Consider the following 27,122-nt stretch of genomic DNA (forward strand, 5'->3'; position numbering starts at 1 on the left):
TGGCAGCATCTCCCTGAGTTCAACCAGCTGCCCACTCCATGACTCCCCTTTCCACATCTCCCTTCAGCATCCCAAAAGGTTTACGGCACCCAAATTCAACACTCAGACAAGATTTGGGACCAAAATGATGAGTGAGGGATAAATTCAAACCAGAGTTTTCCCAATAGATCCCCTTAGAGCCTGAAATGGTGCAACGCTGGCCAGGGGGATGCTCTTCAGAGTTGCTGTCTGCAGGGAGGGGGATGACATGACAGCATTCCCGTGCCGCTGGCATCTGTTTTGGGATCAAAACAAGTCCCCTGAGATAAGCTGCGAACATTCGCAGCCCCCGAGCATGAGAACCTTGTCAACAGCTGAAAATATAAGAGGAGCCAGGTTAAAAAGACAGTTTATTCAGTTTATTGCCTGCTCTGCAGGAAAACCCCTTGCTGCTTGCTTTAAGGTCCAGGGGGGGTATAGGGATGCTGTCTATAGGCACCGGGATGCTGGTAGGGTGGCTGAACGGGTTAATGCATTAATTTATGAGATCCTCTGGTGGGGCTGAGCTGTGTCATCATGGTCTCAAGAGAAAGGGACAAACAAGCCCCTACAAAACAGGAGCATCTGCTGGGAGCAGATGGGGGGGCGAGCAATCCGGCCCCAGGCGCCAGCAGCGCTGGGGGGGGGATCACATTGATCCCGATTTATCACACCCCGGCAGAGTAATTCCCCAGCTCGCCGGTGCCCGGCGAGCCGAGCTCCTTACGCCCGGGGATCAGATTAGTCTGAAAGGTGCTAGAGAGACACAAATCCAGCTCTGGAGCAAGTGTTTTATTAAAGTGTTGTGGGTTGTTTTTTTTTTTTTTAATTAATGGTAAATTATCTAGAAATGGCTGATGGAAAATATCTGATGGTGGAGGGGCCAGGACTGGAGCTGGGTAATATTATATCATCAACCATATCAATATATCACATTGATATGTATATATCAACATTATATCAACCACCATATATCAGTCTCTCATATTGATATTGATACTCTATCATCTATCAATACCATCAACCCCTTAATTTCACATCAACGCAGCTGCAACAAGTCTTTTCCGCTTCATACCTGGGTCTGTCTCCAGCCAGGGCTACCAAGCCTAAACGCATCACAAAAAAACCCCCCAGTTTTGGCCTGACCAAAGTATTTCATGAAACACGTGAATGCATCTGATTATTTTGGTTGGAAAAAACTCCTGTGCTTGGAGAAAGTAAAAATCCTTTACTATCAGAAAGGAAATGTTAAATTATCTAATTTCACATAGCACTTTGATTTTGACCTGTAGTGATCTGTCACCTTTTGCCCCATCAAGACATTTTTAGAAGATGTGTAGTTTGGGCCTGAGCAAATCCCTTTTGCATATTTTTCTATGCTCTTGCACAGGAAATCAGTCACCCGCACACCCTGCTCACCCTTTACATTTCGTTTCTTCCCAGCTTTCCACAATGGACATCATGCTCCCATCGCACCGAGACTGGCTACATGTTCCTGGGAAGCACTTTGGGACACTCTGGAGATATGAGATATATTATTTATCCTGCATTCATGCTATGAAGAGCCAAATATGAAGCCAGTTATTACTGCAGATGACACTGCAGTATAAATGAGTCTACTGGGTCTGTTGGTAGGGATAGCAGTGCTGGGGCAAGAGAAGAAAGCAAGTTGAAAGAGTCCTCCCTAACCCAGAAGGCCTGCCATCATCCTCAATTTTTGGTTAACACTCTGCTGCTCCTTGGCCATCGCTCCTGGACTTTATTTTGGATTTCTTAGCACTGCTTTGCCAAACAGGAGAAGACACAAGAGTGACCTGGCATGGGAGGAGTGGGACGTTCAGACAGGTTAGAGCCCCCTTCAGCCTTTTGCTGCTAAATCTGGGACTGATGTTGACCACAATTTGTCTTCTCCTGCTTTATAATCGCTTTGGAAATAAATCAGGAAAAAAATCGCAGCCTGGTATACATGATGGGCAGATGTGCATTGTGCCCAAGGGCTTTGCAGGGGAGAGCGGCGAAGGAGTGGGCGCAGGGAGAGATGCTGGGTTTGATACACACCCAGGGCAACGAGAAAAGCAAAACCGGACCAATGACTTTGCAGAATTATCTTAGTTTACGTTAAATATTGATTTTCATTATTTTGTTTTGCTCTTTATATCCCTGTTTCCCATGTTGCTGAATATTATCATTATCCAAGATGGAAAAAACCACACGGATTTAGCATGGCACAGCTGCTGTAGCGTCTTGCTGAGCAGTTCCTGGCTGTTTCAATGGCAAAAAAAGCCAGAACACCACAAGGACAGACTGACTCTCAGCTCTGCTCTGCCATTTCCAACACCTCTCCAGGCAGGTACCTCCTCCCAGCCATCCTCAGGGGGTTTGCCGTGCCTGCGCACAACCTGCCGGCACAAAGCTCTGATCTTGGTTGAGATTATATCTCCTTGGACGTAGGCGAGGCCAGATCCAGGTGGGCTTTCTAAACCTGGCTCTAACATTACAGCTACACCCTGGTTTTCTCCAGCCTCCTGCTCCATCAGCCTGCACACCTCTGTGTGGAGTCCTGGCACATGGACATCTCCCTGCTACGGCATCACGTGGAACTGAAGCAGAGGGAGGTGGAAAGACCTGCCCAAGGTAAAAGGCTGACTGTTTGCACAGCAAACCCAAAAGCCCTGAATCTGGTAGATAGCCAGCAGTCTGATAGGCTTGGGTATCACCTTCCCTTTCATTTCCATATGAAAATCCATTACCAGAAAATATGTATTTCTAGGCCAAGTTTCCATTTCAATCAATTGCCATTGTGGGGGGGCGGGGGTGGTGGTGGAATCCAATTCCCAATATTCCCAGTGAGCACTGCTATTCTGGATGCTGCTGCCCACAGACAGTGATGGTGGAGGTGGCAGAAGATGACAGCTTCTTCTCTCTCATCCCTGCACATACAAGTGGCAGCCCTTTGCCTGCTGAATGGACATGAGAAGGTATCCAGAGAACAGGAAGAAACAACAACCTCATTGCAAGACTTCCTCCACCACAGGACCAGAAGCATGGGCGATGACCACATGTGGCTTGCCCAAAAGGCTACTTGGCCCACACAAGGCACAACATCCCAGGGAGAGCTCCAGCAACAGCAAGAAGGTGAAGCAGATGTGGCAAAAACTGGAGCGATGCTGGGCACCGAACGCATGCAGAGAACAGAGACAAAACAAGAGCTTTGTACGTGCCACTGATGACACTTGAGGGAATGGCCAAATGGAAGCACAAATTAAATTGATGGAAATTCATGGTTTCAGCTCTATACATCCTCTCTCCAAACAGGCAGAAAGATGGAGATCCATGTAACACCCTCCCCAGACAGCAACCCCCCTTGCATGGTGGTGATACAGTAAAACAGGCTCCCCCCAGAAGATTGCAGGCAGGTGAGGACAGTCCTGTTTCCCTATCATACACCATTATCATGGACCAGTTATGAGAGCCACTGTTTTTTTTCTCCCCCCAACCCAGCTTTGTCGTTGTTGATGGTTTTGGAGCAGAACAATCAACCAGTACTTCATATACCAATAGACAAGTCACTCAGAATAATCAGCACATACGCAAATTATTTCTTTCTGGGTTGCAATCAGAAACCAGGAGCGAGCCCTTCAGCCAGGTGATACAACCAACAGCCTAGTCAGGGACCATGACTTAAGTGGACATCTCTGGTGCCGAGATGGACTTCAGCCAAAAAGAGTGGCAAAGACACTCCACTGTAAGACCCTCCAAGTTCACTTCTCTTCATGCCATGGGGCTGCTGCCACAAGCAACCCACTCACTTCACAGACGGGCCCTGGTGCGAGATACCATAATTCCACATACAGCTCATTAAATGGGAATGAAGAGCAACTTGACAATGCTCTCAGTGCCACGTTATCTATGGTAACCATTAAAGATGCGCACAGATAAAAATGCAGGTACACTTCTGTTCTCCTCTCATCAACTGGCTTCAAAAGGAATTCAGTAACAGCTTAGCTCCCGTCCAAAGGCATGGGAAGATCAGGCAGGGTGAAGCTGCAGGCACCTAACAACTAATTTTGTCTCATTACCTGCAACATGTTGAGGAGCAGACTCCGGAATTTGGTTCCTTCCACCATGAAGAGGGCCATTTTGTCACAGAGCTTGGCTGCTGTGGAAGCAAAGCTGCGGTCCGTCACTGCTTTCTGGTAGATGGTCTTGACTATCTCCCCCAGCATCTCCTCAGAGTTGGTAGAGTTCTGGGCTTCCTCCATGAAGGTGGTGAGCTTGGAGTCAACGTCGCTGCTGTTGTTCCTCATGCTGTTGAGGATTTCAATTAATTTGTCCATTTTGTTCTTTTCGGGATTGGTCGTTTCCACTGTGACTTCGTCCTGGTCCGTGAAAAGGGAAAGACAAGGCATCTGTTACACAAGGAAAAAACAGACATATCAGCCCTTGTCCTTCCACAAACAGCAAAGGGGGAAGGGGATTGGGGAGACATATAAACAGACATAGAAAAATCAAAGCATCTTTTAGAGGCACAATGCTCTCATCTCAGCATTGAAAATCACAAGTGAATGAGTTCTGACCCAAAATGTTCTTTTTCCCCATTTCCTGCAACAGTCAATCCTCAAGTCCTCGCCCTTGGCTCAGGGAGAAGATGTGCTCAAGGATCCTGAGCCAGGATGCCAAGGTCTGACCACCCCTCACTGCCTTCACCATCTTGGACAGGTTTCTGTGGGTGTCTGCAACACGGTGATAATGGCTTTTTTTGCCTGTATTTTGAAAGTGCACTGATGTTTGCAAAATGTTCAGATAACAATCCTACAAAAATATCTACTTTTCAATATATATTTAACGATCTAAATTGAGATCAAAGATGTCACGTGATCCCGGCATTAGACAAACTCTTAACTTTTCCATCTCTTGGCTGTTCCACTTTTCACTTCACATCATTACCATAGAGCTTATTGTTTCTTTTCAACATTTAATTACGCATTTGCCCCTTTCCCCCAGTGCAAGACATGCATCCTGCTTGCTCTGGTCCCCTCCCTTCTCCTTCAATCTTAAAACGTGCTATACAATACAAACTGTAGCAATTTTTTGGACAACCCCGATGCCAGCCAGCAGTTGGAGTTGTCCAAAACTCCCATCAGGAGGCCAGTTGTGTTGACAACACCCACCCAAGAGCGGATGCTTATGTGATGTGTTTCTTAAAAGACCATAAATTTGCAGGCAGAGCATTAAAACGAATACTCTGAAAGTCTCTGCTATACTCCCATTGCTTTAAAGAACATAAAAATAACTAACAAAATCTCATCCTCCCCCTCATGCCACATACATAAATAGTAAATGCACATGCATTCAAAGGTATACATTTCCAACATGCACTCCCATGCAATTGTATATGTTCAGGTTATTTTTGCTACGCATTTTGGAAATCTCATTGGAGATACCCCCACGGATGCATTTTCCAGTCTGACAAAAGAATCTCAAGAAAAAGAATCTGAGTTTCACAGGGGGCAAATGAAGATATCATCTCCAAATTCCTCAGAAATCTGAGGCTGAATATTGTTTCCAAAAAGGATTTCTCCTCCATCACTTGCATGCAATAGTTTTGTTATTGTTGGGTTGTTGGAAGGAAGGGGGAAAGATAAGGGCATTTCAATTAATTGCTGAGATAAATGGATATCAACTTTTAAGTAGCTGACTCCAACTATTCAGCACTCAAAAGTCAAAGCTCTGTAATTGTGGAGACAAATTGCCCTTTTTAGACCTCTTTGCAAAGCCCATGAGCTCTGCAGATCGGGAGGCAGTCAGCTGGGATCAGCTCCTGGGGAAGGAGCACCTGCGTTGCAGCTCACACATGCACCAGCCTTCCCTAAGGGTCTTTGCATGGTGTCGTGGTTTAGCCCCAGCCAGCAGCTCAGCACCACGCAGCCGCTCACCCACTCGCCCTACCCCGATGGGATGGGGGAGAGAATCGGAGGAGTAAGAGTGAGAAACACTCCTGGGTTGAGATAAGAACAGTTTAATAATTGAAATAAGGTAAAATAGTAATGATAATAATAACAATAATATACAAAGCAAGTGATGCACAATGCAATTGCTCACCACCCACTGACCGATACCCAGACAGTTCCCGAGCAGCAATTGCTGCTCCCCGGCCAACCCCCCCCAGTTTCTATACTGCCCATGACGCCATATGGTATGGAATAGCCCTTGGGGCAGTTTGGATCAGCTATTCTGGCTGTGCCCCCTCCCAGTTTCTCGTGCGCCTGGCAGAGCATGGGAAGCTGAAAAGTCCTTGACTAGCATAAGCAGTACTTGGCAACAACTAAAAACATCAGCGTGTTATCAACATTCTTCTCCTACTAAATCCAAAACACAGCACTATGCCTGCTACTAGGAAGAAAATTAACTCTATCCCAGCCAAAACCAGGACACATGGGTAGGGGAAGAATTCCCAGTCCTTCTTGGAGAACACACACTCCGGTAGCAACCTCAACCAAAGGGGTGAGCATTGTGTCAATATGCCTCCTGAAGAAGCACAAAGACACTTCAAGAGAAGTGTTGACACTGGGAGATTAAGATAAGTTGGGTGCGTTCATGGAAAGGCCCCTTGAGCCCAACCCACCCTTTGCATGGAGAACGGCCAACAGCAAGACTCAGAAAAAGGGAAACTCAACATTCCCCTAAGAAATAGTACCTTTTCTTTTAGTCTCCTCCGCAGCCTGTCTTTGGAAGACTGAAGCAAATTGATCTTGGGCCTTTCCCCAATGCGCTCGTGAATACTGTCTTTCCGCTTGGTCTCTGACTCCTGGATGTACTGCTGAGACTGCTTCTCCACAGCCTCTGGGCCCCGGTGCGTCTCCACGGGAATATGCACCGTGCAGATGGAGGTGTCCTCGATTTTCAAATTCTCAGTCTCTTTGGCGTTTCTGTGCATTTCTTTGTCGTTGGGCAAGTGCTTCTGGTTGTGGTGCCATCTCCGGTTCTGGCTGTAGCCGTGGTGGCCCGTCCTGCCTGAGGAGTGAGGGGCCTGGCCTCCTTGGTAGAGTTTCTGGTGGTCCCTGTTGTGTTTGGTGCCACCTTGTTGATGATCTGCGTGCTGCTGAGACTTGTTCCCACCGGGAAGTCTCTGTTGTCGCCTGGAAAGTCAAAGGAAGTTGTTAGTACGTCCTTTCCTGTGTGGTCCTGTTTGGTCAACACATCTTCTGTCCCACCAAACACCCTGGCCCTTGGCAGGTGGGCTCTGTGGGTCTCCCTACCACAAAAGGGAGGCTAAACACAACCTAGTACCAACTCATGCCTCTAGCTCTCTTCCAATAACAGGCATATTTCAGCTGAAAGTATCCATGAACAGTTAGATAACATGAATTTAGTTCCCAGGAAAATCTCTCCCAGATTTCTGTGTTTTCTGTGTTGCTTCCACACTAAACCAGGGAAGACCTGGTTAGTCCCAGATCAGCAGCAGGAAGTCAGGCAGGCAAGAAATAACAGGAGATATTTTTTTCAGAAGACCTAAGGAATTCCTGATAAGCCTGGCCTACAGCATTGCTTGCTCCTCTTGCTTGCCACCTCTGCTGTACCAACATGGCATTAGTTTGCAGTGCATCATTTTAAGCATATTGGGAATTTCTGAGAGAGCAAAAAAAGCTAAAAAGCAAATTACCAAGTAAAAAAGGTGCCCACACCAAATGGTTATGTTTGGCCTTTCTTTACATGTGTCCTTTGTCACTGCTACACTAGAAAAGGCCACGTGCATGAATGAAGAAGCTAAGGACCATGCGCAGCTCTGGCAGCATGGGGAGACAGGACCATTACCTCCAGATAGGAGGCTGGGTAAATATGGCTCCAAGCGGATAACATGGAAATTCAACAGGCACAAAGCGCAGGAATTGCCCACAAATGCTTTGCTCGAGAGACTACAACAGCTCAGAAGGGGTGGGCAAGCCCCTGTGTGCTGGCTGTAACTGGTAGCAGAGATGGCAAGTCCCCCAAAAAACAATGGTTGAATGGAAGAAATGCTTTGGCAGCCTCGGACATTTCGGATTTCCACACGTGCTGCAGCATGGGTCTCCCCAGCAGAGAAGGCTGAGCTGGCATGCCATCATCAAGGATGCAATTAAGATGGAGACGGTCCCAGCATTGGCTGCCTTCGCCTGGGACTCCGCTGGGTTAGTCCTAAGCACAACCACAGCTCCCTGCCTGCCCGCTGCCTTTTTAACGCTCGGTATTGGCTCTGAGAGCACACAGGATGCTTTAATGCTCAGCTCCTTACAAGGCTGCCGGGAGCAGTGCTGGAGGCTCACAAGGGACATCTCCCCCGCATCATCCCCTGAAACGGGGAAACAACCGCAAGCGCTGCAGTGACCACACTGGTCTGCATCCAGACTGGTTTTGCAGCCATTATAATCCCCCTGCTCAGCCTCATCCCTTACCCAAACCCCCTACCTTCATTTGGATAAACAGCAGCATTTATTTAAAATCAGTCACATAGCAATTAATTTTATTTTCATCATCTGCACCGCTCAGCTAAGGGTGCTCGGATGAAGGAAGGGGCCATTCACAAATACATTTCAATGGTCAGCAGCTAAACAGTCTCCAACCCTGCCTGCCAAAGCCATCTGCCCATCAAATCCGTATTCCTTGGCATCCCCAGGAGTTAAAACCTATTTTCCGAGGCCAACTGGCTCTTAACCATCAAGAGTGAGGGCTTGTGTTTGGCAAACGCAGGACGAAGAAGCTTGTTCGTGGTGGCAGTGGAAGGAATTTGTGTTTAGTCTTAGACCACCAGATCCGGTTTTCTGAGATATTCAACATGGGGTGTTTTTTTCTTTTTTTCCTCTTTTTTTTCCCCTGCAAGCTGAATGGCAGGGAATTAAAAAAAAAAAAAAAGGAGATGGGGGAAGCTTTCCTGTTTGCTGGAGCTTACAAGCATTTTATGAGTACAGATTCTCCACATCAAGTTTTCCTGGCATTTCTTTGTTTCCTCTCAGTAACGCAATCACATAAACCGCTTTGTAAAGAGCAACGCTTATTAAAAGGGGAATGTCAAAATAAAAGTTAGTTAAAACCCTTATCTAGTACTGAGCCCTCACATGCTTAAGCGTGCAAGAGTTTTGCTGATATAATTCAGCATTTGCTTTCTGTGGTTTTGCTCTTCTCTTGTCTCAAACATCTGAGTTTAACTGTTTGGGTGCACTTTTATTCCTGGGTTATTAGCCAGACAGGCTGCTACTGTCTTTAAGCTGCAAATATTGCACAGAAATGACAGAAAGTTGCACACAGACACAGCTTTAATTTAAGCAGAAGTAAAGCAAAACACCTGGAAATGAGCTGGGAACCAGCCTCTGCTGTAAATTCCCCCAAGAAATATGTGCAGGGACATTTTTTTCCTAAAGACATAATGATATTATAAACCAAACCGTTTCTGTTTAAGGGCTATGAAAGAAAAAAAGGTTTAAGATTACAAAAAAACCACTTAAGCTAATATGGAATGTGCAAGATTGTTCGGTTTAGGGCTTTTGCAATAGGAAAGGGAGAGGACAGGCAGCTCCGTCCCTGTACAGGGCAGCTAAACAGCAATATCCTCATAGCAAGGGGCAGAGCAAACACAAACCGAGGCTCTGCAGTCACTGACCACAGGATGGAAAACACCAGAGTTAAACAAGTTAGGAAAAAAAAAAAAAAAAATTGCAAGAAAGAAAAGGCAAAGGAAGGAGAATGGCAAACAAGCAGCAATGTCCGTGACTTGGCAGCAGGCAGGGGTCTAGACGATAATCCAGCATTCAGGCAAAGACTCGTTGTGTGCTTTTATCTTCCCAACACCCCAGCAAAGAAGAAAAGCCAAGAAGAAATAGGACTCTGCAGCAGAGAAGAGCCAAAGCAGGGAGAACGGGGCCCAGATCTTAAAACTTTTTTGACTGCACAGCATTGCAAAGCCTGGGAGGTTGGGATGACCCATCCTTGCTCACAGGTGTGACCAAGGTGCTGGGGACATAACGAGGCCCAGGAAGGGGCAAGATGGGGACAAGAGCACCCCACCACACGCATCCGCTGTGGGTTGAGTTGATGGAAACAACCTCGTGCTTGCTCAAGGACAGGAGAGCAGAGATGGTGGCCTGGGGTGACCTGCCAAGCTTAGGGAACTAGACCATGTAGGAACCCAAAGGCATCTCCCAGTCCAGGGTTTTAGGCTTGCGATAGCGAAGGGAGGAACAGCTGAAGCTTGAATCACACAGCAACAGCCCTGAGAAAAGGAAGATTTCATCTCAGAAAAATGCTGCAGCTACTGGGAAATCCTTCTTCTGTCCCTCTCTGCTCATCCTTTGCTGTAAGGGCATGGTGCCTTGCAGGGGACCCTGCTTCAGCTACAAGAAAAAGTACCTAGAGAGCACACTGGTCTCTTACCTCCTGCCTCTGTTTAATGTTAAATAACTATTTTCACTTCAAAGGCCAAATTCTGATTCAGCTCAAAACTCCCCCTGACTTCAGTGGGACCAGGGATTTGGCCATTGGTCAACATGGAAACTTAAAGAGATGTTCAGAGTTATAAAGAAACTGCCGAACTAAAAACCAAGGGGAGACAGTCAGGGTTGCCAAGCTGGAAATAGGATGGTATTGCTTGTGCTATTGTTTCTCCACCAATATTTTTTATTTAATTAACTAAATGAGATACCTTTCAACAGAATTTAGATCTGACAAATGCCTGCTCTGTTGGAGGAGCCTACGCAAACAAATCTAAGGCTTCAGCTGTCTCGGTGATTACCAGCCTACGTGCTCAGAAATATGGGATTCCTGTAAGTTTTTACTACATCATTTGCTCCCAAGGAAAGGAGCTGGAAGGCACAAGGCTGGGGAAAATAACTCCAGACACGTGGACAGCTGTGGTCTAAAACACAGTTGCTCTGTCCCGTCAGCCCTGCTCATATCTCCCCTGAGCGAGACAAGTCCTCTGAGAGCCCCCAACCATCTGTCTGGCATGTGGAGAGCTGGAGGACAATGTGGGGTTACATTCTCCTGCTGGTTGCACGGAGATTTGGTTAGGCAATTCCTGCAGATACGGAAAGGTGAGGAGTTACATCTCTAACAGCACTCAGAGACATTTACCCCGTGGTGCAGAGCATCCCCTATGGCCACACAGACCGAGATCCCATCTGTGGGCTCAGGGATGGGGTGCTCTGGACATCCTGGCTCTTGCCTTTGAAGGATCTGCCTGGACACCATCCTTGCCCTCAATCCCAGGCAACTCTCCCATGGGACAAACCCTCCTGGGCATGCTAAGCTCCTCGCAGAGGAGGGATGCTGGTTTTGTCCTGCTTTTGTGCAGAGCCTGATACCTGGTGGGCATGGCCAGGGCCACCCAGCAATTAACAACTAATATGAACTTGCAGCCACTCAGGCAAGAAGTTGAGAATGAAGAGCAGTGCCGTGGCCAAGGTCAAACCTTCTACTTTGCCTTCATCCTTCTGGTGAAGGAAAACATTCCTCGCTGCATTTTGTGGACAGAAAATTTCTCTCCATCCTTTCTTTTGCCCAGGCAGGATCTCGTCTCTGTACCAGAGGCAGGTCCAGGAATACGATGCTAAGTCTCAGGAGTATCTTATGATCAGCTTTGCTCCTACTGTGCCTGCGATTAATCAGCACTTGCTGTTTCAAGGGACAGATTAAGATCTACTGCAGAAATGGACTCTGTGGGACCTTCCACCCTCATGAGGACCCCAGATCCCACTTATCCACAGGACCCTCCCCAAAGCTGGAGGAGCAGAGCACCCCAAGCCATGCAGTGACTGCACCTGCAAATAGAGGACTGGCAGTGCTGGCTCTATGGGATGAAGGGCCACCACTCTCCCACCTTCTTTTTGAAAATCCCACAGTACTTTTCCATTGAGAGGGAGGGAAATTAAATAAAACTATTACGAGTCACTACTGAAAGAGTTAAATTCAGAGATAGATAGCAACTGGGTTCTTCCCTGCTGTATTAGCTAGCTGCCCAGGATACTCAGCCTGAAAAGGGAAAGGGCAGGAAAAAACAAAGTCCTTTGAAACATTCCCTGAACAAACCAATTTCTCCAGGCCCAGCCTTTCTGAACTAAGCATATCCCAGTCAGACCAGCTGCTCCACCTTGCGTGATGCAGCTCCACAAATATCTGGACTGGCACCCCCCAGCAGGCGCTGCTGGAAGGGTTTGGGCACAGCAGTGCTGCTGCGGTCAAAACCACCCATCATCACCGACTTCAGGCACCTAAGGGATATTGTGGTCCAAACTGGAGGGCCTGTAGGATCCCAGCTAGGAGCTGGTGGAATTTTACAGCATCTAAAGCTGGTCCTGGAGGTCAAATTCTGCCCTGGGAGGTCAACAGGAATATTGCTATTAACATAATGATGAGAAAGGTCTGAATTTCTATTCTAGAGGCTTGGCTTCCCCCAGAAGTATTCTTCACCAAGCCTACCTCCATCAAAGACATTCGGATGTCTTACATGCATGTATAATTGTAACTCAGCATGGCTTTTGTGCAGGGAGCACCACAGCCCAGCTACGGCCGTTTTCTACCCTTGCTATGATTAGAGTGGGAAACACTCAAATAAGCTTGACGGTTCCACACAATTTAATCAAAAACCTCAAAACCCCACAGAAAGCAACAACCACCAGCTCCAAGGATGAAGAACACAGGACTTCTGTGTGTTTTCGCTTTGGCTTTCTCTCTCAAACTGGTTTCACTTGGCTCCAGTTTCATTTTTGTTTGCATTTTTCTCAGATGAGAAGGGAACAAGATGTCATGTTCACTCCTGAAAACAAAAATGAAATTATTCACACCTCTTTTATGCCTTTCTGTCACTAGGGTTAAAGTCTATCCCAATCACTAGACCTAGCCTGTGCATTGGGACAGATGTGGCATTTTTGAAGCATAGCAAATCCACCTGTCAAAATGGTGGTGATCAGTGTCTAAAATCATCTTTGAATGCTTGAAACATGATGCGTGCTTTAGGTCTTACACATACTTGAAAACATACAATGAACTCTAGAACAAGCACAGCCAACAAAAACAACACTATGAGGGTAGAGATGTTTTCAGTGAGGCTCGCAGCATCTGGCTGCTGGGGAAAAGCATTATGAAACCTTCAGATGAGCTGTCTACCTGGAAACAACTCCTCTTGTCATCACCTTGGTCTTGGGGTGCAGCTGCTGCAGACAACCCTCCCTTGGGCCTGGACATCATGTCTGTCTTTGCTAGAGATGATTTTGTTTGGCCTTTACAATGTAACTAGATGCACTGTAAACCAACAGGGTAGGATTGATTTTTACAGTGAGGGTGGTGAGGCACTGGCACAGGTTGCCCAGAGAGGTGGTAGACGCCCCACCCCGGAAACATTCAAGGTCAGGTTGGACGGGGCTCTGAGCACCCTGATCCAGTTGAAGATGTCCCTGCCCATGGCAGGGGGCTGGGCTGGATGGCCTTTACAGGTTCCTTCCCACCCAAACCATTCTGTGATTCTACAGTTGAAGGGCTTCACACAGAGACACCCAAGGTGCTCACGCAATAACTCATCAAAAAAAAAAATGGGTGTAGGATTGACACAAAGCATGGTTCATCATAGGATGCACTATCTTCTGCTATGGGATGCTGACTGATTTGACCTTTCCAAACACAGAAATGGACTTAATTTCTCCCTGTGCCTTCCTGCAGCATCACTTCACACCATCGGTGTCCACTACTTCTTTCACCACAGCGAGGGACATCCCACTCACAGGGCCACCAGATGAGCGCCCAGTTTGCAGGCTGCGCCATAGGAGCAGAGGCAGCACTGCTGGGCTAAAAGGACACGGCACAAAGTCCATCAGAGCAGACTCAGCAAAGCCTTGAAGAGCAAACTTGTCTACTGCCGAAGTCCAATGAAAGCCCTCACATGCTGCAATGCTTGGCCGCACAGGCTGCCTGAGTCAGCTATTTTCTTCTAAGCTTCATGGAAATGAATCTTCAGGAGGAATTTAAGTAGCTGTTTTGCAACACCAGCTTGGGAAAGACATCCCAAGTACAGATGGCATGCGAGATAGCTCCGAAACAGCTCTTTAAATGCTTTGCTGGATCTCCCACAAATCATTAGGGATGTCCAGATGGAGGCCCTTGTTGCACAGAGCGGGCAACCAGCTAGGAAGACACCCCCTGGACTTCAAGGCTGACTGCCCAGACTGGTGTGGAAATCGCTGCAGTGATTTCATGTTAGAAATTGCTTGGAATTGGTTCTTTGCATAAACTACATTGCTTGGAATTATGTTTTTGGATTCTTAGCGTATTGTAAACACGGCTGCAAAAGTTACACGAAAACCATAGGAAAATACAGCGACAAGGAACTGAATCCAGTTTCGCTGAAATAGTTTGAACCTGAAAGACACAACCACGGTACACAGCATTTCCCAAAAATCTGCTGAGCGCAAATACACATGGATCCTGGACTACTGGTAGGAATGTGACTTGAATGAAAATAGATTCATCTTTTACTACTATGCAATAAAAGAGCTTATATCGCAGACTCCAGGCTGCCTCCTTTAAAAATACACCAAGGCTGATCAGTTATCCCGAGATCTGATAATCCTCCAGGAGATATAAACTTTAAACCCGTGCCAAGATGCACAGACACAGCCCACCACCATCCCTCCATGGTTCTGTCCCTCAAGACACATCCTAAATAGTACGTACGAGCCCCCCACCTGCTGCCTTTTTGTTCAGCTGTCTTCCTTTAGACCTCTGTGACTCTTTGACCTGCAAGCAAGGAGACATCCTAGGTTTTTTCCATCTCCTATTTATACCAGTGCTTTCTAGTGAAGAAATAAATGTCTTTCCTGTAGAAGCTAAGGCAAGATTTGACAGGATCTCCTAACAGCTGTCCAGACACATGAGCTGACCCAAAGTCCACGGCAAGCAATTACTTCCGACATGGGGATCTGGTAAAACACCAACTTAAGGAGCAGAGATGCTTTGGATTTATGTGTGCCAGAAGTCTTTATCAAACACATTAAATAAACTTCTTTAAAAATGATGCAGCATCCTATAGCATTTAGTGGAGAACTTTGGGAGCTAGGATCGATCTGGACATTGACTTATTGCAACCCAGTGACAATCGTAAGCAGTTTCCCAAATGTTTACCTAAATCTGCCCCACTGTCAAAAGAAGATTTGTCTACTCTTGACCCCATTCCTGCCTCCTCTCTGATGCTAGCCCAAAAATTTACTTTCTCTTAGATGAGTTTCCACTCATCAGTTTGGAAGGGAACATGCAGCTCAGGGGGAGGCGCAGAGCTGGGTCACCTTCTGCAGCTCCAGCGCCACGTAGCTGCTTGGGGACCAGCACCCCCAGCTTTAATCGGGAAATTGGGATGATCCATAGCATCTGCACAATGCTGGGAATGGATGGAGCAATGTTAGTTTAAATGAAATAAAGAAGCCTGTTGTCCACTCATGCCCTGGAGGCTGTCACGCTAAATAAAGACATTATCAGAGAAAGAGCAGATACTCAGCGCCTTCATGCTTGTTAATGACCCCGGCACCTTCTGAATCAATCTAGGGACTCTCTTTCCCACAGATGGTCCCTTAGAGACAGACTGCTGTGGGTTTTGCAGGAATAAATGGAAACAAAACAGTTAACAAATACCCAAAAATAGAGCTTAGTTAACTTTTTTTTTTTAATATGGAGATGAAAAATCCCTGGGTGATTTACGTGCCAGCAGAGACATTAGCTGCATATAATAGATGCAATATTTTTAATACTAATATTTTGGGCTGAGACAAGAGCGGGAATGGAAAGTATTTCCAGTGCCTTGACTTCTTTATTTTGCAAACATCAGTTGCTAACTGGGGTCAGACAGAAATATTGTTTCTGCAACAAGAGCCCAAACAACTCAAGCTGGCAACTTCTTCACGCACTAACCATGCCAGGAGGCCCTGCAGAGCTTCAGCACACTGCTCCCTCCCAGGTCTCTGGGGCCAACGTCCCCAACTTCGGCTTGCAGGGAAAAGGAGCGGGTGGTAAACGCCCTCCTGCGGAGAGGGTGGCTACTTGCCATGGCCAAAAACTGGAAGTCACCACCCAAACTGTGCAGCCACACTGTTGAAGTGCTGCTGGGCTTCTTCAAATGGGCCAGGTCTCATGGAAAGACCTTGTGTGACACAGGGGATGCCATAAAACCTTTTTTTACCTATCAAAAGCATCGACTTCTGCTTGCCCTTACCTCTCAGTTCAGTTGCCAGATAACTTTGGAGAGCAACCTGGCAGCAGAAAGCCCTCAGTGCTCATTCCAAGCGATCACCAGCAACAGCACATTTATATTTGAGGATTGAAAGCAGGAGAAAGAAACAAATTATTTCACTTTATATTCACTCCAGCAACCAGCTGCTGACAACAACTCCATGAATTCATGCTGGAAAACAACGTGTAGATGGATAAACTCATTTCCAGTACTGAGGAGCCGTGCCGGAAACACTCCACCAAAGAGAAAGCCATTTCAATAACAGATCGGTTTCCTAGTGCAGAGGAACCTGCCGCTATATTTCCTTCCCTCAATTCTGGCTGGCTGAAATAGCATCACGTAGACAGTTGTGTTTTGCACTACATGACACTAAAAGAGCAGCCTTGAAGGACAGTCTCATGGGTGACGGGGTTCACACATACGAGGATCTGGTGGCCATGGGTTCACTGCAAGGTCTGCGGTGGGGGAAGGTCCAACCACAGCCCCTTCCCTCCTTTCTGCCTCAGTTTTCTTGCAGCGAAAGGGTGGATGCCAAGGGCAGCCCTCTGCCAAAAAGCACTTTGAGGTTGATGGACAACAAAACATGGCAGCGTTGTTTCATCTCTGACTGTCTTCCCTGGAGACAGCTCTTGCATTGCTTTCCTGTGACTCTTCCTACAGCTGACTGACCCAACAGCACCCTATGCTTGCCCACACAACAAGGACTTTCCTGCCAGGTTGGTTAAAAATAAATAAGTCACACCATCAGCTACCAAAGCAACAGCAATACAACCAAGATGACCAAAGGTGCCCTGGGTGGAGTGCCACGAAGATGATCAGAGGGCTGGAACACTTCTGCTATGACAGGCTAGGAGAGCTGGGGTTGTTCAGCCTGGAGAAGGCTGCGGGGAGACCTGACTGCGGCCTTTCGGTACTGAAAGGGGGCTTAGAAGAAAGATGGGGACAGATGTTTTAGCAGGAGCTGTAGCAATAGGACAGGGGGCAATGGTTTTAAACTAAAAGAGGGGAGATTCAGACTAGATCTAAGGAAGAAATTGTTTACAGTGAGGGTGGTGAAGCACTGGCACAGGTTGCCCAGAGAGGTGGGAGATGCCCCATCCCTGCAAACATTCCAGGTCAGGTTGGACGGGGCTCTGAGCACCCTGATCCAGTTGAAGATGTCCCTGCTCATGGCAGGGGGGCTGGACTGGATGACCTTTAAATGTCCCTTCCATCTCAAAGTATTCTATGATTCTATGATCCCAGAGCAGGCACTGCTGAGCACTTCTGTTGATGGTCTTGCTTTCAAAGTGGCAAAACGTGTTTTCAATACTGACTCCCACTTTGCTGAACACAACCAAAGAGCTAAGGTAGCGCTCAACGGGCACTTAGTCTGCAGGCACAGCCATGTGAGCACTTTAACTCTCATGACATGAAAAGAAGGATGGTTCAAAATAAGCAAAAGGAGGGATTTCTTCACATAGTGCACAGCTAAACTGTGGAGCTATGGTATAGGAGATGGGAGTACCAGGAGTTTACAAGGGTTCAAAAAGCACATTGCCAAAGTCATTAAAGGAAAATCCATCAGGAGCTACTGGACACAAAGGTGGGCAAATGTGGTCCTGCAGATCCTCAAAGTGTAAATTCCTGGAGAATCATAGAATCATTTCGGTTGGAAAGGAACCTTAAGACCATCGAGTCCAACCGTTAAGAAGAGGAGAGCACTGCTGGGAAGCAGCATTACATGCATACCCTGCTCTTCTCACACTCCTCCTGGTGTCCATTGCTGGTCAATAAGCCAGGTGGTCTGGTGTGACCCATCACAGCTCTCCTACTGCTCTTACTGACCTCCCCACCAGCTCCAGCTCACCACTAGCACATGTAATTGCAAACAAAAAAACTCCTGCCCCTCTGCTGATGCAGGATGGCATGGCAACCATAAGATAAGGCGAGTTATCTCCCAGCTGGGTGGAGAGGTTGCAGCATAAGGCACTCAGCATGCGCGGCCAGTGGCACACGCAGGCAATTACTGCTGCCCAGCTCACATGCCGTAATTCATTAAGCCACAGTAACGCAATCACCCAGCTGAGCCCTTTTAGGAACAAACCGCCAAGACAATATTGTCCTCTGGGGACCTGCAGTTCGGAGAATTAATTTAGTGTAATAACTCCTAGTGATGTTGCGGACAATCAAACCGAAAGAAACGATGATCTGTCTCTAAATTGCCTGTAACCAACCCCTCGGCTGATGCCCTGCCCATCGGCGACTGCCAGCTCTGCTCGGGCGGGAGGGGCAAGTGCCGACTGTTTGCTCGGGACCCATGAACACTTAATCCTTGAGGAACCTCACTGCAAGGGACCAGCACTCCAAGAAGGAGTTGTTCACCTTGTTCTCTGGGATGCTCAGCTTCAGCCGGTGCAGCTTTCTTAGTCACATGGTTTAGTTTTAGGTAGTCCTGCGAGGAGCAGAGAGTTGGACTTGATGATCCATATGGGATCCTTCCAACCTGAGATATTCTATGATTCCTTTCCGAGATGCACATTTCGTGCAGTTGTTCCTGAAAATGTGGCCTATCCTTCACCACTGGTTCAAAGTTTCTAAATCTTAAGCAGGACAGCGACTATTATTTTACAGCAGCTCTGCTTAGGTGCTTTCAGCTGCCTAGAAGAGTTTTTTGCACCGTTACGCTCTAAACACTATGATTTAGCTATCTGCTAGCATTGCTATTCATCATTGCAGGCAAGTACACCACCAGAGACTTACTTTTGTCCTTAAAAAGAAAAAAAAATATTATGGGTCCCGAGTTTGCTCAGGAGAAGAGCTCTCCCACAAATGGCAGCTTTTGACAGCTACCATTACACCGGCTCAACTCCTCTGCACCCTGCTCAGCACGGACGGCTGTGACATCCCCAGTGGGTTGGGGATGTTCCCTCTGCACCCCCAAAGTGTCTCCGTGGTGGCTCCAGTAACCCCCACCAGCTCCCAGGAGGGCACAGAGGAGGATGAAAACCTGATTTCCAGATGCTGCTCCATGGGTTCAGACCCATGTTAAACCTAACTAATTTCACTTGGAAATCCTACTGAAAAGGAAATGGTGTTTCAACCTTTTCAATTCCTTCCCTTCCTCTTTCTTCTGCTTCAACACCATTTGCGGAGTTTCTCTAAAAGCACTGCAAATCATTTAGCTCAATGCTAGTTTTCAGCTAGTACCCACTCCATCCAAAACACTTCGTTTTGTTCCAGCTAGGAACAGCACTTCGGCACTAAAATAATGTCTTGATATTGTTGCTTTCTTTAATAAACATCCTCTCCTCTCACTGCAAAGCCCTCAGTAAATGGCCCTGGAAGAACAAAAGACATTTCTGTATTGTTTTCAGTTCTCTTCCTTTCTGAAAAACCTCAATTAAAACGGTGAAAAAGCAAATGTGTCACTACTATACTCTGTAATTACGAACTCATTTCTATTCACTTGCCCAGCAGGAGAGGTTTGTCCTGGTGACCTCTGAAAATGGGTTTCTAAGGCTTTTCCAAAATTTTACAGCCTGAAAAATGACAGTTCACCTTCGCCTTCACCCAAAATAACTTGCAATCTTAAAATCCAGGGTGAGGGCCATTCCTGTGACTATTTTTACTTATGAAAGGAGCCCTAGCGCTGGCCATGAATAGATTGGCATGGGAGCGGCTCTGGAAATAGTGCAACCCTTCAAGACAGCATGAAAATTGCATGAACATGGGCTGTCAGCTTATTGTAAAGAGTTTTCAAATAACTACCTTGCATGGCATGCTCCTGAGTGATTTTCGGGCTTTTCCTTAGCAATTTTTCCAGCATGAAAACTACCTGGCCCAAAGAGGACGTATGCCATTGTGATCCCAACCTCTTGACTTGCAGGAACAAGCCTGGAGATTTCTTTTGGTAAAGTCTCACTGAGAAAACACTCCGTGAGAGAAAATGCTGGGACAACTTGGTTATGTATGTATATATCTTAGTTTACATATATCTTTAAGCAGAGAGTGAAAGATAAGGAGGGTAAACAAGAGGTGAAACCATTTTTTTATAAGAGATGAAGCAGTGGACAAGAAGATAATGCCTGAGAACTTGGAATCAGATAATGATGAATGCAGAATAGCAGATTTTCATGTAAAATAAAGTAATAGTGTCCTTTAAACACAAGCTAGACAATAGCTTTAAAATTCACACACAGGACTATAAGCCACACTGATTTAGCATCCATTCCTGACCCTCCCATGATTTTACGTGCCCATGACACACCTAGGCACACATATTTCTTCTCTTAACATTTATGACCAAATCCAAGGGCACACATATACATCCACAACACAGCTTAGGCAGAGCTGAGGACCCTACAGCTCTCATCAACCAATTCCCAAAATCCCACCAGGCACCAAGGGTTTGAAACAGCTCACATTTTGTCTGAAATGTGCCAGAAGCATCACTACCATGCATGTCCCGAGATGCCACCATCTTCTCAGACCCCTCAGTTCAGCCAGCTCCTGCCTTAGGACATACCCAATCCATGAACCAGTCATGCATCCACCAGCTCCCTTCTAGAAGAAACCTTCTAGCAGAAGGTGCAAATTGTTAATTGAAGTGAAAACAAGTTAGGGGTTGTAGCAGCAGTTGGCAATGCCTTTAAGGGGCTCAGGGCTAAACCCTTCCACCTGTGATAACAACAGTTTGCTCTGTCGACACCTGTTTACAAAAAAATAAGGGCAAAAAAGCCAACTACAGACTTCACCCAGGCTGCTGAAACACCAGTGACTGGTGTCAACTCCTGCTCATTAGCAGTGCCGAGCCAGCTTGGTAGACCCAGGTAGGGTCTACCTACCCAGCTGATGAGTAAAGAGGGCTCATTCTGGCCAGTGAAGCCAGGCAGTCTCAATAAAGGGTTGAGCTAAATGTGGGTGAGGGATCTCATCAGCCATGTCCATCTTCCAGGTACAGACACAAGCCCATTTTCTTTAGACACCAGAAACACTTATGGCAAGCGTGGTCTGAAGTGGAGACTGCTGCCCCCAAAAGCTTCTCAAGAAGTGCCAAGGCAGCACTCTCTGCGATCATGAAAATGTCTCAGTGGAAACCCTTGCCTTCCTTGGCTGAGAAGAGATTTCCCCTCCATGAGATGGGAGAGAACGGGATGCCCAGTCTCAAGTCTTTGTTCTTGCTGAAGAGAGCCCAGAAACAAATCCCCATCCCAGTGCTTCCTCCAGCATGAGGTGTTTTGGCTCAGCTCCTCCCACAGCTCTTTGTTTTTCAGACTTCCTTGGTTCTGGTCAACATGGGAAGGCAAAATAAAGCAAGGAAACCTGTTCTCATAAAATGGCCAGACTCATTTTTCTTACGTGGGGGCCAGAAGATCTCAGTGAGAAGCTTTCCAGGGCTCTCCAAACGCCTGTGACTGCCACCTTTGGGAATTCCCACTTTATCCCAGGGGAAGGTGAATCCTCCTTCCTCTCCACGCAGCACTGGATTATTGTAGGGTTGCTCACAAAGTTCAGTCTCTTGCAAGACTTTTACCAGAGTGCCATGGTGGAGACCTTCAGGCCCTGTGCATAAGTGCTTAGCATACAGAACAACTGCTTCCCAAACAGCTTACAGCAGCAAGATGCATTTAATGCATGGAGCACGTAGGCATGGGGAGGGGTTTACACAGCATCACACAGAGGGTGGGTTCAAATTACCTAATTTTAGGTGTCTGTGATGTCAGAGGCCAAATGTGAGGTGGGGATCTAAACTCCATGGCAGTCCAACCAGTACAGGTGGTGGACTGGGGAGGGAGCGACCTGGCCAAACGCCTGCTTCATGCTGAGGTGAACCATCCTCCCAACTCCACTGACTGCATCCCCTCTGAGCATAACAGGAACTTTGGCACCCAGGTCAAGACAGTTATGGACACGTACGGTGGGATTCAGATGGTGGCGTCACTGTAGATGCTCTATTGCATCTTGTCTGGCTCCCATCCCATTTTGGTGCAGGTTTCACAAGGTCCGGTGTCTGCTAGCTCCTTGCACAGATTTCACGATATGCTAGGGCATCTGAAATAGCAGCTGGGATTACGGAGGTGAATCCCAGCATTCTCTGATAAAGATGAGAACTGAAAAGAGGTCTCCCCAGGGCCTTGGACACAAGAGCAGTTGCTTTGCTAACCTTCTCCCTAGCTGCACAGCCACCACAAGCTCCTGCTCCCCATTCCCTAATACTCACAAGAATGGGCAGCAGCAGAAAAGGAGTGAAGAGCTGCCAGTGCCAACAACTCACTGTCCTCCAGCCCAGCCCCTGCTGCCACACAGGAGAAAAATACCTAATAAATACCGAATTTTGATTAAATTAGGTGTCTCTCCACCACAGGCACATGCTGAAGTTCTCCTGGATTTTTTGCTGGAGCAATTATTTTGCTTTCTGTGAAGCAACATCATAAGACCCTGAGCTTATCCAGCAGGCCATTACATTTCTATTGAGGTTTCATAACAGTAAAATGCTTTGCTGGTGGTACATAAAGTCTTTCAATCAGCTGCAGAGATGGAGAAAAACAACCTGCAAAAGCCTCCTGATGCCATAAAGTCTACTGGCAGCTTGGCAATTCAGGTTAAATTTAGTCTGCAGGACAGGGGTCACTTCAGTCGCCAAGATCATAAAAAAAAAAAAAGGAATAAAAAGTCTTGTGTTGTAGAGTTTTTATGTAATGACAAAGCCGCTCCCAATAGAGAGGTGGCAACCCTGCAGCTGGGAAATGCACCCAGCTCTCTCCTGCCGCTGCCTCCTGGCATTAAAAAAAAGGAACAATGAAAGGAAAGGATTAAATTTTCTTAGATGAGTATCTTTTAACCCTTCTGCACTGTGCCTTTGGCTACGCACACAAGGAAGACAGAGCAGATATGGAGAACGGTAATGGATACGCATCACCTGAAGTCCTGCTCAAGTGGAGCGTGTTCTGTTGAACTCACAAAGGTTTATTTTTCTCTTTACATTAGTCTTGAGCCCACAGAGTGCTATGATATTTACAGAAGTACGTTTTCCCCGCGTCACATGAAATAAAAAATCCTTTGTTGCTAGCCTTGGGAAAGGAGCTGTAAATACGGCATCGCCTTTCACGTGCGTTTTGCCGGCAGGATCGCAGCCGCACCATCTGCCTTCAGGGGTGACTCACGGCTGGGCATATTTTCACTGACACCCTCTGTGCGTAAAGGCTTAGCGCTGATCACAACGGCAGAAACGAGAGCAGCTGGGTGGAAAACCCCTACTCACCCTGCCACAGCTTGAGGTGTGGGTGACAGGCAAAACAAACTCCCCGATGGATGCTAAATGCCAAGTGCTCCACCTTACTGCTACTGGTGTTTCACACGGACCACTCAACTAATGGGAAGACCCTACGCGTGCAGCTCTGGGGATGGTGCTGGGGCAGGCAAGTCGCTCTTAGATGAGCCAGGCCAGGACTGATGCGAGATACAAACTTGGCTGAACTTCAGATGGCTTCCGCAGAGCTATTTGATCATCTGTGTCCTGTAGGTACCAGCGCTGGGATTACTGCACAGGGATGGTGTTGGACTATTACAGCCCCATGCCATGCTGTGTCCTGTTCACTGAGCCCAGAGCACAGTGCAAAGGCAGCGAGGGGTCTTGATGGAGCCAAGCCACCTGCAGATCTCAGCTCCAAGAGGTCCCCCTTGACAAGAAGCTGCAGTGGCGCCCAGCAGCTCCACCCGTGGCTGAGTCACGTCCAACCGGATGCCCGCGGGTCGTCAGGAGGCGGCTTTTTGATCATTCAAGGACCGCTCCTTCAATGGGGAGCCTGGTGCAGGCTTTGTTCTCAACAACCTCCTCCTGGGAGCAGGGTCCCAGTACCGTGACCCCTGGCAGAGCCTTCTCCTAGACGCATGGAAGGAAGGGCAGCAGGGCCGGGCGATGCCAGCGCGTCTGGCCAGCGCAGCTCTGTGGGTGGGAAGGGGCTCCTGCTTGACCCCTCCTGATACCATCTTTGCCCTGCTCCATCACTGCCTTGCCCAAAGAGCAGCAGCTGACAGACTAATCAGGTCCCAATGACACCAGGTCTTCGTACGACCTACCCGATAGCCTTGCGAGAGGGTATGGGAGTAACTAAAACACGGGGAGGAAGGACCTTGTGCCACTGCAACTCCTTCCAGTTCCCCACATCTGTTACTCCCTTGGTGGCAATCAAGGCAGACCTTCCTCTGATTTCCAGTCTTAATTAAATGAGTAGTTTTATCTGTTTGCTGTTCACAGCAGTGTGTTTCTTCAGCAGAATTACCCTTCTCCCTCTGCACTGTTCACCCCCAGGTACCTCGAGAGCATCTGCATCCACTCCCAGCCTCTGCCGGGCAAGGCTGAACCAGCCGACATGTGCGAAGCAGCATTTCCTTCTCTGGGCTTTCAAGTTTATTTTATTCTTCACTTCCCTGGGTGACCCTGGATCCTCATATTAACAAACAGCAAAAAAAAAAAAAAGCAGAAAACTTTTGCTTTATATCTCATCTCATCTCAAATCCTCCCTTGCTAATGGCTCCACCTCACTCCAGCATCACGCGGTCCTGCAATTCCCACCCGACCCCATCCCTTCTCCCTGAATGAGGAGATCTTGCCCTTGAAGGAGCAAGCTGGGCAAAGCTGATTCCTGTGATGTTTTATGACAGGGTAAAGTGGTAGAGTGCCCTTTATGGTGTTTTGAAAGGAAATTGTACAGGAACAATGTCCTGAGCAGCGTGTCTATTGAAAACGCTTCACAAAAGGAGTTTGCCACAAGAGGAAAAGCAGCTTAATGAGTTGAACTAATCACTGTAGGTGGTTGAGTGTCCCTGAGGGTCTGTAAAATCAAAGATAATGGCAAAAGAAATATATCACAGCTGGCCTACGCTCCTCAGCGGAGCTGCCAGCAGATCCGGGATGTTCCCTACCTGGTCCTGAGCCCGCTGTGACCATCCTTTGAGTTGTCCCTATGCAGGACCACGCTTGCCTCCGTGCGAGACCCCGGATGGGGCCACGTGGACCAGCAGGGATGAGCCCTGGGAGGTCCCTCAGTAATGTGGTGGCCCGTCGGGATGAGGTGGGCTCCGAGCAGGGAGGAAGGACAGGGGTGCACGCCCCTGCGCACTCACCCCAGCTAACCCGATTTTCAGCGTGGGCGCGAGCACAGTGGCGCTTACACAACCCTCCTGCTTCAGGAAGAGGAAACCGTCCCTGACAGCCACCCGGGGCTCTCCGGGGAAGGAGGATATTTCTGCCTCCCCCAGCTCTGAATCTAATTAAAAACAGAAAACAACATGCACAAAAAAAAAAAAAAAAAAATCCAGACTGTTTTTTCCTGATCATTTAAGTGTAAAGCCAAGTTAACGGTAGGAAGCAAACTGGGACAGTACAAGAGAAAACTTGGGGACATTTCTGTAATCCTGTTGTCAAAAGCCATAGGTATTTGGGGCACGCTGAAGGGAGATGGGGAAAGCACACGAACCTCTTTGCTCCCACCCCTTCTCTCCGTGTATGAGCCAGGAGGACCCACGCAGTCTTCTGCTTCAGCTCCTTATCCCCACGCAAGGGCTTTATGAAGGATGGATTTCCCAGGTGCAGAAACGCCCCTCTTAAACCCCCATCCAACAGGAGAAGGAGATGACATGAAGCTCAGCCACAGCTAAGGGTGATGGTCCTTCACCCAAGGCCAGCCCTGGTCCCCAACAGCCCTGGCCAGGACAGGCAGAGCAGCTCCCTGTGGCTCTGGTCATCCCAAAGCCTGGAGACAGACCAGCTGTGTATGGAGGAAGAACAAGGGATCCAGACCTTTGCCACTGAAAAATGGAATTCAGATGCCTTTTGGAAAGAGGGGATTGATTAACTTTTAGGCTTTTATTCCATCCTCTCCAAGACATGGGGCTGCGCTTCCCTCTGTCATCCTCTCCTGTCCTTGCCCATAGACTGACCACCAAAACCCCTGTGAGATACCAGCCAGCATCTACACACACATGAGGATATCCTTTTGGTAAGGTATTCATCCCGATTTGATTTTTGAATCCAACAAGATGTGATTGAACCAATGTGATTACGACGGCACAAACTTTTTAAGACTTCCCCAGCAACTTTTCCTGGCCCTCAGCAAAACTGTCCCCTTCCTTAGGTGATGCAGAACAATTTCAGTACTCTGTTAACGAGAAGACCAAGAAGTAGGTACAAACTCACCTGTCTTAACCCATTGCAACTCCATATATTCCTTGTAAATCCTATCTAAAATGGGCAACATTTCTTACCACTCCTACAATGCCGGTGCAAGCCTCTGCAAGCACACATTTCCGGGCCGCGGGGTTTGGCCAGCCGGACCCTCCATTCCAAAACACATCATACCAGGACGCCACGGCAACTGGAGAAACCCTGTGCAGCACCAAGCTGACTTGCAACGCTTCGATAGATACTTAAGAAATGGTGTTTTTGGGAACTTTTTGAAAAACAGTGGGCCAGACTCAGAGCTCACTTGTCCAAGGAAACCATGTCCCAACACGGCTTGTGTTCTGCTAGCAGAGAGGCATTGAGTTGGGAGGGGTTGGAGGAGAGGACTTGAGAAATGGGTCTGTTGTGCCGCATATGCCAGAGTATTTTTTTTCTCTTGACTGCTTGCAGGAGAGAAGGACAAGAGAGGTCCTGCCGCCACCCAGGGGAAATTCCTCCTTCCCTACGGGAGGTCAAACCAAGTTGCCTTTGGTGATGTCTAGGTAGGGTGGGTCTTGTGTGACAGCAAACAGCGGATTAGCGTTTGGGACAATAAAACCCTCGTTGGTGTTTAACACTTGCTCACATGGACACCTATGCAAAAACTTGTCTCTGCTGCTCTCCTTCAATGAGCCCATGAAGCGGTGATGCCCTCCATCA

The 27,122-nt window shown here is 47.6% G+C and overlaps 1 protein-coding gene across 1 annotated transcript in view; it reads right to left on the minus strand.

Moving 5' to 3' along the window:
* Window positions 1-27,122, minus strand: part of CTIF (cap binding complex dependent translation initiation factor) — a 116,665-nt gene that overhangs the window by 33,792 nt on the left and 55,751 nt on the right. The window contains 2 exon segments of the mRNA XM_075726896.1: window positions 4,098-4,427; window positions 6,716-7,157. Coding sequence (XP_075583011.1) covers window positions 4,098-4,427; window positions 6,716-7,157 — 772 coding nt within the window.

This window comes from Pelecanus crispus, chromosome Z (genome assembly GCF_030463565.1).
Source record: "Pelecanus crispus isolate bPelCri1 chromosome Z, bPelCri1.pri, whole genome shotgun sequence".
Classification (NCBI taxonomy): domain Eukaryota; kingdom Metazoa; phylum Chordata; class Aves; order Pelecaniformes; family Pelecanidae; genus Pelecanus; species Pelecanus crispus.